Source organism: Hyposmocoma kahamanoa, unplaced genomic scaffold (assembly GCF_003589595.1).
Source record: "Hyposmocoma kahamanoa isolate Upper Pololo Valley unplaced genomic scaffold, ASM358959v1 134, whole genome shotgun sequence".
NCBI lineage: Eukaryota > Metazoa > Arthropoda > Insecta > Lepidoptera > Cosmopterigidae > Hyposmocoma > Hyposmocoma kahamanoa.
This window is the reverse complement of record NW_020653477.1, coordinates 464564-479174: the sequence shown is the minus strand read 5'-3', so window position 1 is coordinate 479174 and position 14611 is coordinate 464564. Positions and strand designations below refer to the sequence as shown.

The window sequence follows — 14611 nt, the reverse complement described above, 5'->3', positions numbered from 1 at the left end:
GGTAAATTAATATCACATAAAATCCTACAATTTTGTTTCTTTTTACCAACCATATAGCAATAAATATTAATAGGATGCAAACACTTATTTTTATTCTTAAATCATACATACGTATCAATAGGTATTTCATAAACATAATAATAATTGGCTAGGTAAGTATTACTTTTACATAACTGACATAACCCAACTATCTATTTACCTATTTTAATTCCAATTAAGGGAGCAGGCCGTGGGCAGACCGAGCCTTAATAATGAGAATTGAAAAAAATGTTTTTCTTCTATGCCATCATTCGTTACTCAGCAACGTTTTGTTATTAAACATTCTACATCGAATTTGGCTAGAGTATAGATGAAATACTTTTTTATAAATTATTAGTAGATTGAAGTAACCTTTTGTTGCCACTGTTTTGAATATTGGGGGTTCTCATGAAAAATTTAGAGTAAAATGGAATATGTATGCAAATAATGGAAGATAGAGTCAATATCTCCAATGAAAACTATGCCAACTGAATTTTTGGTTATTTTTCTCTAATTTTTTTTTTGTACATTTTTCTTTCACAAAATTTGTTTTTTGTTTTTTTATATGAATTTTGTTTTTAGTTCCTTAATTTTTTACACAAAATTCGGGCATAAATAAAGCATATGAATAAGGCTGTTTGTATTAAAAACTGAAAATGACCAAAAATTAAATTGGAGTAGTGTTCATTGGTGGTATCAGAGGTATTGGAGGTATATGTAGAAGTGACAGTGATTTAATTCTTCACTCCATTAGTAAGTATAATAGTTAAAACATTACTGAAGAATTCTACAAATATGTACAGAAAACATTATTTTTTCATCAAAGTATTCCCGTGTCTCAACCCATGAGAACTGGTTTATATTACAATAAAACTCACTGTTTTTCCAACAATGACATTGTTAGATTCAAATAATGATTGTATTCTAAATAATGATCCGGTAATGACAGAGTCATAAAAATTAAAAAAATAGGATAGAAGATTATATTTTGTTATAATTTATTATTTAATATTTTGGGTGTTTATACTTAATCAATTCCAACTTCAGTTTGTTCTTCATTTCATTGTTTTTTTTTATAATGGTTTAACTACATGCAAACAGGACATCACAACATCAAGGATACCAGCCCATTACACCATATGTCATGCCATAACTATAAATGTTATTTCAATAGCTGAATATATACAGACATTTAACTAATTTATAATGTTACAGATATCAAATCCAGCATTAATAGATCTTATTCGTCGTAAGGTGAAATTAAACCAACCATATGTGGGTATATTCTTACGCAAGAAGGAAGATGAGAAGTCTGATGTAGTTTCTAGCCTGGATGATCTGCACCAGGTAAGAAATCAATAATGATTTTTAAAAATGTTAACGTTGAATTAGGGCGCAATTCAACACCAGAAAATAATACTATGCTAACTCAAATTTTGTCAATTTTGCATTTTTTACTCCAAATTATTCAACCAATTCAAATTAAATTCAAAATTAAGAAAATAATACAAAAAGTAATAATAATTGTTTTATAATCGTAAAAAAATCTTTAATATTTTAAAATTAAAAGTTGAATTCTTGGTGAAAATAACACTACATTTAAGTTAATTTAATATTTCAATAATAATAAGTACAACTTTAAAACACATAAATGAAATTTCATTTATTATTTAAATGTAAAATAAATCAAAAGATATATGTTAATTTTAACAATATAATAAGTAAATTATTTTGTATGGGCGAGACTAGCTCAGCATTGCGCTGGAGACACAAACTAAAACAGGTTTATACAAAGCAAGAGTAAAGTTGGGGTGATGATGAAGTAAATAATTTATTCATTCAGTTATTTAGCTTGTAGTCGCTACACGCAAAATAAGACACTACAACGTCGAATTGCCAACACCAACCTGTTACGCATATACATCAACGTTTATTAGTAAGAGGGAAAGCATAGAAATACACATAAATATATAAAAAAGTAATAAAAACTAAAGATAAATGTAGATTATAGTTCAAATATTTTTATCATTCATAGTGAATAGTCATTTGAGATTAGTGGGCTTTGTTCTTTGGACTTTGACTTATATGATAACCTAATTTATATCCACTGAGTTTACCAACAAATTCACGTTAAGTAAAAAGGGACCTGATAATTCTGTGGTGGCTACTATACTGCCCTCCTTGTTGTAAACTACGCATTTGCATTTTAGTAACTTTTGAGATATCAGCACCTATTTTGTTTTCCTTGAAAAATGTCAATTATGCTGATTTTACTTCAAAATAAAACTGTTACTACTGTGTACAAACATAATTAACTAAATGTAAACAAACCGTAATGAAATATTTTATGAGGCATTACCTGGTTACGGTTCTAAATATATGATAATATTTTCAGCTATAGACAACATATCAAACTACCTATTTAAAATACTACTAAATATATAATTTATGTATAAAATTTAAATAAAGATGTTTAATAACACATATATCACAAAATTCCTATGATAAACAACCTAAAATCCAGCCTTTTAAAAGATGACAGGTAATAACATGCGAAGAAATTAAAGAGTATATACAGTAGTAAAATGACGAATGAAACTCACTACTAAATATTGTAATTGACCGGTTAACCACGTAACAGCTGAAGTTTGTTTGCTTTTAGGTAATTACCTAAACTTTTTACTTTAAATAAGATATACAAAAAAATTTATTAGAGGGGGTTGTAGATCTTGTTTTCCTGATTCCAGATATGTTAAAAACTCTTTTTTTGTTTATAATATGGTTGTTTATAATAAGGACGATAGTGTAGCAGACTACTAATTGCCAAGTTATTTAATTGCAGATAGAAGATAGATAATTTTTGTCGTAATTATTTTTCCTGTTTTCTTTTTTAACATTATTTTTTCTCCATCTGCAATCTTGAACCTTGAACCTTACGCAGAGCCTTGCTATAGGGTCAGCGTTTTCCATTTGGTGGGTCGCTAGGCCACCAAAATAAAAATACCGGGTCGCAACATTCCCGCCTTGTTGAAGTGGAACCAGACCTCAGGATAAAACTTTCGTCATTTTCCGAGAACTTGGATCCTTTAGTAAAAAATAAGAAGCAGCTCCATACTTCGCACTAAATAGGCGATACCTAAAAAATAATTTTAGTAAAACATTTTTACTAACAATAAATGTGTATTATTTTACTTTTTATTTATTTATTCATTATGTTACATTGTATAAACACATTTTATCATTACAGATATTATATCCAAATCGATAATGTCAAATCACATCATTATTAAAAAAAAATACCGGGCCTTGGTAGAACAACGTTTGGGAAATACTGGTCTGGTCGTGGTAGCTCTTATTGATTAAGAGTTTGTTTATTCATATGCAAATAAGAATTGGAAATACACTTCCGGACACATAATTCGAGCCACCACGCATTTTTAGTATTAAGTGCCCTAAGCTTAAACAATGTTTGATTGATCAAAACCTATTATGCAATTTTGAAACTAGTATACTAAAGATCTTTTCCATAAGGCTTTGTTGGGAATTTGGATTTGCAAAACCGGGGAAAACTTTTTCTTCAATGGTAACACTATTTTTGTATTCTAGTCCTTTACGACAAAAATGCGAGGTGGCTCGGATTATGTGTCCGGGAGTATATTATTGATTATAAATAATGTTCAAATACAGTTATGAATTCTTATATTGGTATTCGTTTTCAATTTCAAAGGTTCCAAGGGCGTCTTCAAATCAAACGCTTGGCGTGGCGCCGCAGTTGCGCGTCTTTAACGCTTCAGTCATTTTTAGTTCTCTAATATTTTTTTTATGAGGCCAAGTGATGGGACGAACTAGTAATGCGCCTAATAGTAAACGACACGCCTGTCCATAACAGTTGCAGTGCCACTCAGAACTTTAAATTGCAAAGATCTGAGGTGCACTGCTTCTGCGCCCATCACCTTGAGACGTAAGTTAAAAAGTCCCATTTGCCTGTAATTTCACCAGCACCCTTATACCCTTCGAAACCGGAAGTGAGTATTGCGCATATTGCCGCTTGGCGGCAGAAATAGGTAAGGTGGCAGTACTTCCCTGGATGAACTCTCACAAGGAGCTCTACTGCTACTAAAAATGGCTTTCAAAAGTGGCGCGCGCGTGTCATGCAGCTGTGCTTCGCTTCGTGTGGCGCCATCTGTGAGAAATCTGTAATCGGATGAGAAAGAAATCTGTTAAATTTTGTATTTAAACTAGCCAAAATTTTTTTGCATTTACAGGTGGGAGTATTCGCACAAATCCACGAAATGCAGGATATGGACTACAAACTTCGGTTGGTGGTACTGGCACATCGTAGAATCAAGATCACGGGGCAGTTTATTGAGGATGAAATTGAAACTGGACCTGCTGGTGAGATTAGCTTTCGCGTTGTCATCACGCGGTGATTAGTGAATCCTTAAACCATAGTAGGGCGATGGTACCAATGATAAAGATACATGTACAATAAATTAATTTCAATTAGGTCTTAAATAATACATTACAGTGTTACTACAACCAGTTTCGTAAAAACATACAAATATTATCGATATTTTAAGGGAACTGCGTCTTTAAATTTTAAATAACATTTTTGATTTTAAATATTTATCAATGGTGATTAGTTTGATAGATATAATGCTCAAGAAAGATTATGTGTTCACTTTTTCAATTAACAAAAAATACCATCAGAAATATCTTACGTAAATTGTGCAGTTACCTTTGAACCCAACTCACTTAAAGTAAGTTGAAATATTATGGCTCAATGGCTAAAAGCGTGTACAACCGCTCTGAAATATCATGGGAAAAAAGCCATATCATACTAAGAAACTTGTAACAAATGATAATCTGAAAATGTTTTTTAAAGGAATATTTGTGGGTAGCATACGGAGGGCTTTGTCATTATCACGCCCACCAGTCTCCCATATTCGTCAGTACTGTTCGTTAATCATCGAGTGTATAACCAGAAATAGAGACGAAATATCTTTAATTTGTTTGACAACTATTCTGCCATATAATTACGGTGACAACTGCGCTCTGATTGGCCAGCCCGAATTCGAAACAGTTGGCGGGTGTCGTCAATTGTTTCACTTCAACCGACCAGTTTAACTTGAGCTTTGATATTTAATTACCGAAGAAATATCATTCCGTTTGTTTTGTAAATAGATGTTTTGCTGTTTTTCCCATACCATCAAATGGAACAGCCCCCCATAGTTAGAGATGTTATCTTTATTACAATAAATACAGAATATTTTTGGAATATACGGAGACGTAAACACAGGTCAGTTGTTGGCGCTGTACTATTTCAGCTTTCTCATTTGTGATTTCAGCGCAAACGAAAGTTGATATTTAAAAGCTGCCGGGGATGGATGACCCTTATTTCGTCTCTATTTCTGGTTATATACGTGATGTCGTTAATATAATAGTATAATCAGACAATCACCCCAATTTATTTCTCAAATTTCAAAATTATTTCTCAAATCTCAATTTATGGTCTCAATTTATTTCAAGTTGGTTTCCAATTTATTCATTTATTGCTTTAAATGTGATTAATACTTAAGAGGACTTCTAATCGCGATGCAAAACAGCGTTGTCGGGTATTTAGTACCTATTATATACTATATATATAACTAATTTGTTTTACATTAACAAACTGCAATTTATCAAAGCTACTCTAATTTCTAGTGATAACAAACAAATCGGCGTAATTTTAAAATGCGCAAGTCTCCTGTCGTATGATTTAAGTTTTTTAGAAAGACCGGCACAGAAAGTTAAACGCCACAAAAAGCGTTTTTGGACACGTTCCAAATGCAATGAGTTAACAGTATAGTGGGGTCGCCACACCACACTTCCATATTCATATTGAGCTTTTTAAGAGTTATGATCTGTATAATGGAGATTAGCAGTCTTCTTGAGTTATCGGTCCATGGTACAGTACTTATACAACTTAGGAAAATAAACTTTTTTTTCCTAGTTTTGTACTGCGAAGTACTCCTTAATGAATTCCGTTGCACTTATACTCTTAGTACAGAGATTTCCCTACTTCAAGATAAGGTAATTGGTGTGGTTGACTAGCACATTATTATTATTGATCACGGAACAAAAAAAAAACAACGGAAGTGCCTAAAGCCTTGATTACTATCAGAACCGCTGTCGTAAAAACTCACACATTCGTAATATGAAACACTATGAAATCTTGTTAATGATCGGTCGTAGTTTCAAATTAAAAAAATCGAAATCTGAGCTGTTAATATAATTTAAACCTTACGCTGTTAGCATATCGTTGAAAGTTCAATACCACCGATGCATAACATTGCAAGTTACGACGTTTTTATTTTATTTTGCAATTTCAATCAATGTGCTGCCTTCTGGCGGTTAACAGCTGAACGACGACGAATTCTAGATATTTATTTAGTTCTGCAAAAAAGAAACGACTGCCGCAGTATAAGATTTACTTTCGTTTCTAGTAACAATAATCTCAGTACAGAGTACTAAAAAAACCGACCTCAAAAGTACGTGGAATTACGTCTATTTGCTAAGTTTTATTGAAATATCCCCTAGTTCGCCACTATACAGGTCATGACGCTGGAGATAATAAAAATCGGTTCTCACTACTCAAAGTATATTGAGAGAAAAACGCTTGGATTGGATTTAATTGCTCCTAAATTAAAGTTAGGCGCTATTTATAAAAATGAATCTTCATGCGTGAACAGCCACCCTTCGACGTGGATGATTTTCTTCAAAATGAAATGGGACCACTATGGAAGTACCCCCTTTCCAACAAAAAAGAATCATGAAAATTGATTCACAAATACCGGAGTTATCGCGTAACATACATACAAAAAAAAGAACATACAGTCGAATTGAGAACCTCCTCCTTTTTTGAAGTCGGCTAAAAATTGATTACGATGAGCAGCAAATTGAAAATTTATTAAAGTTAAATAAAATAAGACTGAGATATGGAGAAACAGCACCATAGATAATATTCCACGTGCGACTATTATTTCTGAAATAAGACATTTTACTACGATTTTCGATGTTTTGCGCGAGATAATTTACACGATCTTAACATTCAAAGCGGAAATGGCGGACTGAGGTCAAGTTTGCGGAACTCCGCGGACTGTTGGCACACGTGCCACGCAAACTAAGCACTTCTACTGTATTTATTGTTCTGTGATTAATGATAGGCCTAAAATGTACTAAATTCTAACTTTAAAACAATGTAAAACCAACTCCATTTCTGAAATACCACATTTCAGAAATGAAGTTGAAATTTCCGTTATTTAACATCGAAATTGATGTCCGTGAAGAAAGTGACGCTGAACGAAGAAGAAGAAAGTACAGGAATGTACGGAAACAGAAAACTGAAAAGGCTGAAGAAGCTGAGGAAGCACCCAAAGTAGAAACTGAAACTGTGAAGAAACAAGTGACAGATCAGGTGCTGATGGCGAAGGTTGAGAATATGAACCACGAAAAGTTCCAACAGACTGAAGAAGTGAAAGCTTTGACGCAAGAAGTTATTAAGACTATTCGAGATATTATTAATTTGAATCCATTGTACAGGTAATTATTACATAACTTTTTTTATTAAAAATACGGACCTATAAAGTTTGTGGAACTACCTTTGTTAGAGTCCTAATGGGACGTATAATAAAAACTGGACTGTATTATAATAGAACTGGTATATTCGCTATCTCAATTACATACTTTCGCCGGATTGACTGTCGCCGGTGGCTGTCGTGACGTCACGTCATGCCGGACTCCCATGTCGTGACGTCACGAAATCGTTTAATGGAAAGTGGGTGAAATCCTTTAAATATGATTCATGAATGATCCATCCTTAGAGATGGATCATTTTCTTAAAATTTTAATGAGACCTTACTGTGGTGCCACCTTTCCAACAAAAAAGAATAATCGAAATTGGTTCACAAATGCCGCGGAGTAATCACGTAATATAAAACACACAAAGAAAACAGTCAAATTGAGAACCTTTTCTTTTCAAGTGAGTTAAAAATACAATACAATCATTGTAGGATTTCATAGTAAGGTAATAAATAAAGTGGATTATCCACTTTATTTGTATTACTTCCATTGACTTACAATTATATTTTTTTTTTTTTTTTTTTTTTTTTTTTTTTTATAACGCACACACTCTACATAGCCCCGCACTAGGGAAACCCTGTGTCGCGGGTGCCATGGACACACATATAGATAAACACAAATTACACCCAAACTCACGAGAGAAATAATTGTAGACCATACAAATATTTCTCCCGGCCCGGGAATCGAACCTGGGACCTCTGCGTGGCAGTCCGGCATGGTAACCGCTCGGCCACGGAGGCAGTTATTATATATATTATATGGACGTCGGGTCCGCGCTAAAAAGTGTCCGCCGCTAAAATCGTATACAGAGCGCTATCTCCGCTTTAGTCTTCATTTGTTCTACTGACAGCGCGATACTGCGATGACATTACAATTTAAATTTCGAATAGGTTGACTTGGGACATTTTTTTCGTGGTTTTTGTATTAGACCCGTCGTCCATTTATTTGTAAGTCAATGATTACTTCTCTATCTTTGCTTATTTTCCAGCTGTGCATTTTCAGAATGTGCTAAATTTAACGAGCTTTCCAACTTGTTATTTTATTTAATTTTTTATTATTATTGACACACCTACAGTCCGCTACATATGTTGGTCCTTCGAGCCGGACGAATATTTGCCCTGTACCTAAAAGGTCACGTGTGATATGTCCATGTCGGTTGTCACTTTTTTTTATGATACCAACTGACGGGACGAACAAGTCGTACGCCTGTCATTCAGAGCATTAAATCACAAAGATCAGAGACACTGCAACTGAGCACGTCATCCTGAGACTTAAGTTGCCAAGTCCCATGTGCCTGTAATTTCACTAGCACCTTATATATTATATGTAGAGTTTTTAGGGTTTTCCGATTGCTATGTATTGGAAATTAATCTTTTTTTTTTTTCGGACCAAACCAATGTTTCGGGTTCTTTACAGGTCTCAAGTTAGTATCAATGGTATTAGTAAAGAGTCCAAAATGTTGGATTGTTTAAAAAAGCACTAATATACGCCACAGCAAACAGGTATACGTGACGCGAAATTAGTAAGATTAGCAGCTATCTCGATCTGAATAAAATAAAAAAAGACATTTGTTTCTCCACAAAACATAGGAAACACCGACCTCAGAAGTTTTTTTTTAAATTTTAATTTTAATTTATTGGTTCACCAACAACTGCTTACACTAAAACTACAGCTAGAGAAATACATAACATTGTTTAAAGGCTGAGTGCAACAGTTAATTACTGGTAAACATCTCATGCCATAACTAACTGCCTCCGTGGCCGAACGGTTACCATACCGGACTGCCACGCAGAGGTCCCCGGGTTCGATTCCCGGGCCGGGAGAAATATTTGTATGGCCTACATTTATTTCTCTCGTGAGTTTGAGTGTAATTTGTGGTTGTCTATGTGTGTGTCCATGGCACCCGCGACACAGGGTTTCCCTAATGCGGGGCTATGTTGAGTGTGTGCGTTATTTAAAAAAAAAAAACTGAAAACTCGTAATTAAGTACCTAGATTAAGATTAAGATTAATTAAGTTCGTGGAATTACATCTATTTGCCAAGTTTTATTAAAATCGGTTACCGGGAACTGCGCGAAACCGGATTCATCCCCTACTTTGCCACCCTTAAAGGTGGAATATTTTCTTCAAATTTAAATGGGATCAATATTGAGGTACCTTCTTTCCAACAAAAAAAGAATCATCCAAATCGGTTCACAAGGTCCGGAGTCATCGCGTAACATACATACAAAAAAATACAGTCGAATTTAGAACCTTTTCAAATTTTTAAAGTCGGTAAGAACTAATAGAAAATACAATTGAGTGACGTGGACATAAAGCTTAAAGACTCAGCATGGCTGATTTTCAGTCTTCACCTGTAGCTAGCTGTTCGCTTGCTGCACCAAGCTAATATGCGGAGTGTACACCAAGTAATAACCTACTGTAGCTGCAAGTCATCCATGCATCCGCCGCGCTCAACGCATCGGCGTGCACTGACCGGCAAGCGCGCGGCGGGCCCTATTTATGCCTTCGCGCGCAGCCGCGCCGTAACATCTCTATGTACTACTTACTCACTTAGACTTGTACTATTCCTAAGATATACAAAAGTATATAAGTAGTAACATTTCTTGAATAAAGCACACCAAGCTAGCAAGCCACAGCAATAGCCTTCGACTCCTGAACAACCAGTGTTTTATTTGCCTACCAGTAGCTACACAACAGGCTCCTAAACTACTTTAAGTAATAACTAGTAATAAGTCAAAGTTTAAAGGCTGTCTGTGTAAAGTTGTATTTTATTTCATTTATTTAACCTAAAATTTAACATTTTGTACTACTAGGAGTTTTAATTGGGGACCAGTTGTCAGGAGCAGTCACAGTGAGTCAAAAGACACTGGTTCGAGTCCAGACAGATTGAAGGATTTTTCTTTGTGCTTGTTTGATCTTTCTATTAATAATAAAAAAAGAAATATTATTTCCAACACCTGTAATTATAACGGCAGAGAGTCCTTGCATCATATGCTGGCGCAAGGGCAGCGCGTGGTGGACAATCCGGTATACCTGAGCGACCTGGGCGCGGCGCTTACTGGCGCCGAGCCTCAAGAACTGCAGGCCATCCTAGAAGAACTGGATGTAAGTTTTTTACTGTGACATTTTTAGATTGCTGTTTTTTAAAGTTTCTTGTAATATATATATATATATATATTATTATGTCAAGTAACGGGACCAACAAGTCTTGCACCGCCTTCTGTTGCAGTGCCTCTCAGAGCTTCCAATCGCAAATATCTGAAGGACATAAAGTTGACAAGTCCCATGTGCCTGTAGTTTCACAACCATGCTTATCCTTAAAAACCGAAACGCAGTAAGACTCATATTACTGCTTGGCGGCAGAAATAAATATGGTGGCAGCAGTAGCATAGCGTCCATTTCTGCCGCTCGGGGCCAACTTTAAGTTTGCTGCCTCCTCTATTTTCACGATTACAAAAATTGTTCGTTCGGCAAGGTTCGGCTCGATTGTGTTTTTATGTTCACCTTTGTGTTGTTCATGATATTGTTTTCTCAAACAGTGGAATTTATTTTGTAATTTTGTGTAAAACAAATAATTTTGACTAGTTATGGGTCAGACGCGCTCGTTGCCCTAAGCGTCCAGCAGTGACACGAGTCGAAAGTTTTCGTGCAACCGCCTTACCACGCCTTCATGTGCATTAATGGCCAATCTGAATTCTATTTACTACGCAACAACATTTAAATTCCTCGGAAAAGTACAACCGCTCGGCCGCCGCGCAGACCAAAGCGCAAAACGTAAAAAAATTTGCGTCAAATAAATACGCCATGGCATTGACCCCCTTTGCACCCCCACGCAACGCCCCTGGGTGGCAGTATATTTTACTGTTATTAAACTTAAGATAGACTGTTTTGGATAGGAAGCCGGATGCATCATTTTTGTGTACTTCCAGATCCCCAAAAGATTGATGATGTCACTATCACTGCTGAAGAAAGAATATGAGCTGTCCAAGCTGCAGCAGAAAATTGGCAAAGAGGTCGAGGAGAAGGTCAAGCAGCAACATCGAAAGTACATTCTCCATGAACAGTTGAAGGTAGTGTAGTCCCATGAACTCCATTCTAATTACTTCGCGATTGCATGATAACGTTTGCAGCTGAAAAACAGTTGTGTTTAACTGGTCTCAAACAAAATTGGTAATATTTTTGATGGCAAATATCGAATAACACAAAAAAAAATCCTACAATCTGACTGGACTCAAACCAGCGTCTGTTGTCACACCGGACGTTGGTTTTAAAAAAAATGGTAAATTAATTGTGTGTGTGTGTGTCCATGGCACCTGCTACACAGCGTTTCCCTAGTGCAGGGCTATGTTGTGTGTGCATTACTAAAAAAAAATTATAAAAATGTTTAAAAAAAAATTCTGCTCCGTGAACCCAGTGAAGGTACGATTTACGTATAAAATACCTGCGCTTGTGTTGAATATTTTGTCATGCAGTTAATTTAAAAATATAAAAAAAAGTCCGAAAAAGCATATTCAACACTTGTATTGTTCGATAAATTAATTTACGATTAACGAGGTAAATGAATTTATTTCCATTTTTATTGACATGGACTTCCACAAAGTAACGCCTGAATTTTAAACAACCTTTATGGCCGTCAGTGCCATCTGTGAGAAACTTAACTAAACCAATGGCTGACGAGAGTTGTCGCTATATTTATTGCAATATTTATTTTATAGGATATGATGTTTTTACTATAACATTTATATACTTTTTATGTCGCGCTGCACAAGGGATAATTTCAATCGAATTTCGATTTTTCTGACGATATTCAATAACAAGTTGATTTAAAAAAAGTGCCAAATGGTTTGTCTATTAATTTCAATTGTCAATGAGATAGTTTTTTAAAATTTATTGTTTCACCTAACAACAATTGACTAAAATTATGACTTTATTTATTTATTAGTATTTATTAAATTATGATTATTTTGAAATTTATGAATATTGAAAAAAAAAAACAAATTTGGTAGACACGTTTTTCAGTCAACTTGCTATTGAATATGGTCAGAAAAAATCTTGTTGAAATTATAATGATCTTGATGCAAATGCGATGCAGCCGCTAATCGTCAACCTTTACGCACGCGCGCGATTTTAAGCAGTATTTTTTATATAGTTATTAGTAATTTTAACGTTTGTTGTGTGAAATTTCTATAGAACGAAATCCGTCGCAGACATAACTTCAAGATAAGTATTATCAAATGCCTAATTGAATTTCAAATCGACATTTTAAATTGTGGTAACTGTAAAACAATATGAGGTGGTAAATCCTAAAAATAACATGTTTTTGTTTGTTGGCATTTTATATCAAATTTGGCTATTGTAACAAATATCATAGTAGTAAAATAATCATGGTATTCAATAAAATAAAGCTTGTTTTTTTTTGTTAACAGGTGATAAAAAAAGAATTAGGTCTAGAAAAAGATGACAAAGACGCAATCGGCGACAAGTTCCGCGAACGTCTGGCGGACAAGACTGTGCCAGAGGCAGTGCAGACGGTCATAGACGAGGAGCTGAATAAGCTCAGCTTCTTGGAGAGCCATAGCTCCGAGTTTAAGTAAGTTTATTCTCTATGGACATAGTATGATTGACAAGTAGAGGAACTTCATACGAACGTATAATCTGTCTTTTTTGAAAACGGAGTAAATTGACATTTGCAGGGTTGCCAGTTTAACAAAATTTTTAATAGTCATGTAGTTATTGGATAATATATAAATATTTGGATAAAAGAATTTCCATGGGTTACTGCACGGAAGAAAGAAAATAATGGAAATGTCATCAAGCAACATTTGTGTCAAAACCGGTGTCGCCACACGCACACATTTGAAAACGTAATTTTATGTTAGTACTAAGATAACATAATTTTGATTGGTTATAACCAGTCTATTACCAGTATTTATGTTGTCTGTGGGTTACTGATTTAAGGCACTGAGTGGCACTGTTAAGGTGCTTTTCCACCGGCGAGGCGAGACGAGATGAGGTGAGACGAGTGCGAAAACATGTATGGCAAAATTTCAATTCTCTCTTATCGCATTTTTGGTGGAAACGCTGTGGATTGACGAGGATGGGTGAAGCGAGAATTGAAATTATTTTGATGTAATATTGAACCGCATTGCTGCCTACATATTAAAGTCTGCAATGGAAACAATTTCTCGCGCAAGGTTGTGGGGTGTGTACAATTTGAGATTTAAAAAAAAAGATTTCTTCAACTGATTATTTCTCCGGCACTGAATTGTCACTACCCACAATCACAGCGCGAGTTTTAATGGCAATTTTAGATGGAAATAGGCTGGCTAGATTTCAATTCTTGTCTCGTCTCGCTGGTGTAAAACCACTTTTATGGGCATGCGTGTCGCTTACCATCAGTCGAACTTTCATCGTTGCTAATTTCTCCAGTGTAACCCGTTGCTATCTGGATTGGTTAACCTCCCTTCCATGGGGGAAGACATCCGAGGAGAACCTCAAGTTGGACGACGCTCAAGTGATCCTCGACGAAGATCATTACGGTATGGACGACATCAAGAAGAGGATATTGGAGTTCATTGCCGTGTCACAACTGAAGGGCTCCACGCAGGGCAAGATTCTGTGCTTCCATGGACCGCCGGGCGTCGGGAAGACTAGTATAGGTATGGTTACTTTAACAATGAACCAATCGACCCCTCCTACGTAAAGTATCGTATGTCGAAATTGCCAAGTTTACAGAGGAGCGTTTTAAAGTTCTAAATTCACTGAAAGAGTGATCACCATAGATCATCTAACCGATATCAAGGATTTTATAATACTCTATGTGAGTAATGAGCTTTGCCGAATAAAACTGAGAAATGCTAAGTTCACGTGTTATGTTCGTTTCAGTGAATTCAGAACTTTAAAACGCTGTAAACTTGGCAATTTCGACATACGATACTTTACGTCGGAGGGGTCGCAATGACTCAAGAGCC

At 35.2% G+C, this 14611-nt stretch overlaps 1 protein-coding gene across 3 annotated transcripts in view; it reads left to right on the top strand.

Annotated features, from left to right (window-relative positions):
- LOC113240339 (lon protease homolog, mitochondrial) overlaps positions 1-14611 on the top strand; it is a 36941-nt gene that overhangs the window by 1072 nt on the left and 21258 nt on the right. For 2 of the 3 annotated variants that reach the window (XM_026477613.1, XM_026477614.1), the window contains exons 2-8: positions 1234-1365; positions 4284-4413; positions 7296-7599; positions 10616-10745; positions 11570-11710; positions 13067-13230; positions 14070-14299. In XM_026477613.1, the coding sequence (XP_026333398.1) occupies positions 1234-1365; positions 4284-4413; positions 7296-7599; positions 10616-10745; positions 11570-11710; positions 13067-13230; positions 14070-14299 (1231 nt within the window). The remainder of the gene's footprint in view (positions 1-1233; positions 1366-4283; positions 4414-7295; positions 7600-10615; positions 10746-11569; positions 11711-13066; positions 13231-14069; positions 14300-14611) is intronic. The other variant, XM_026477615.1, reaches the window with a different exon arrangement.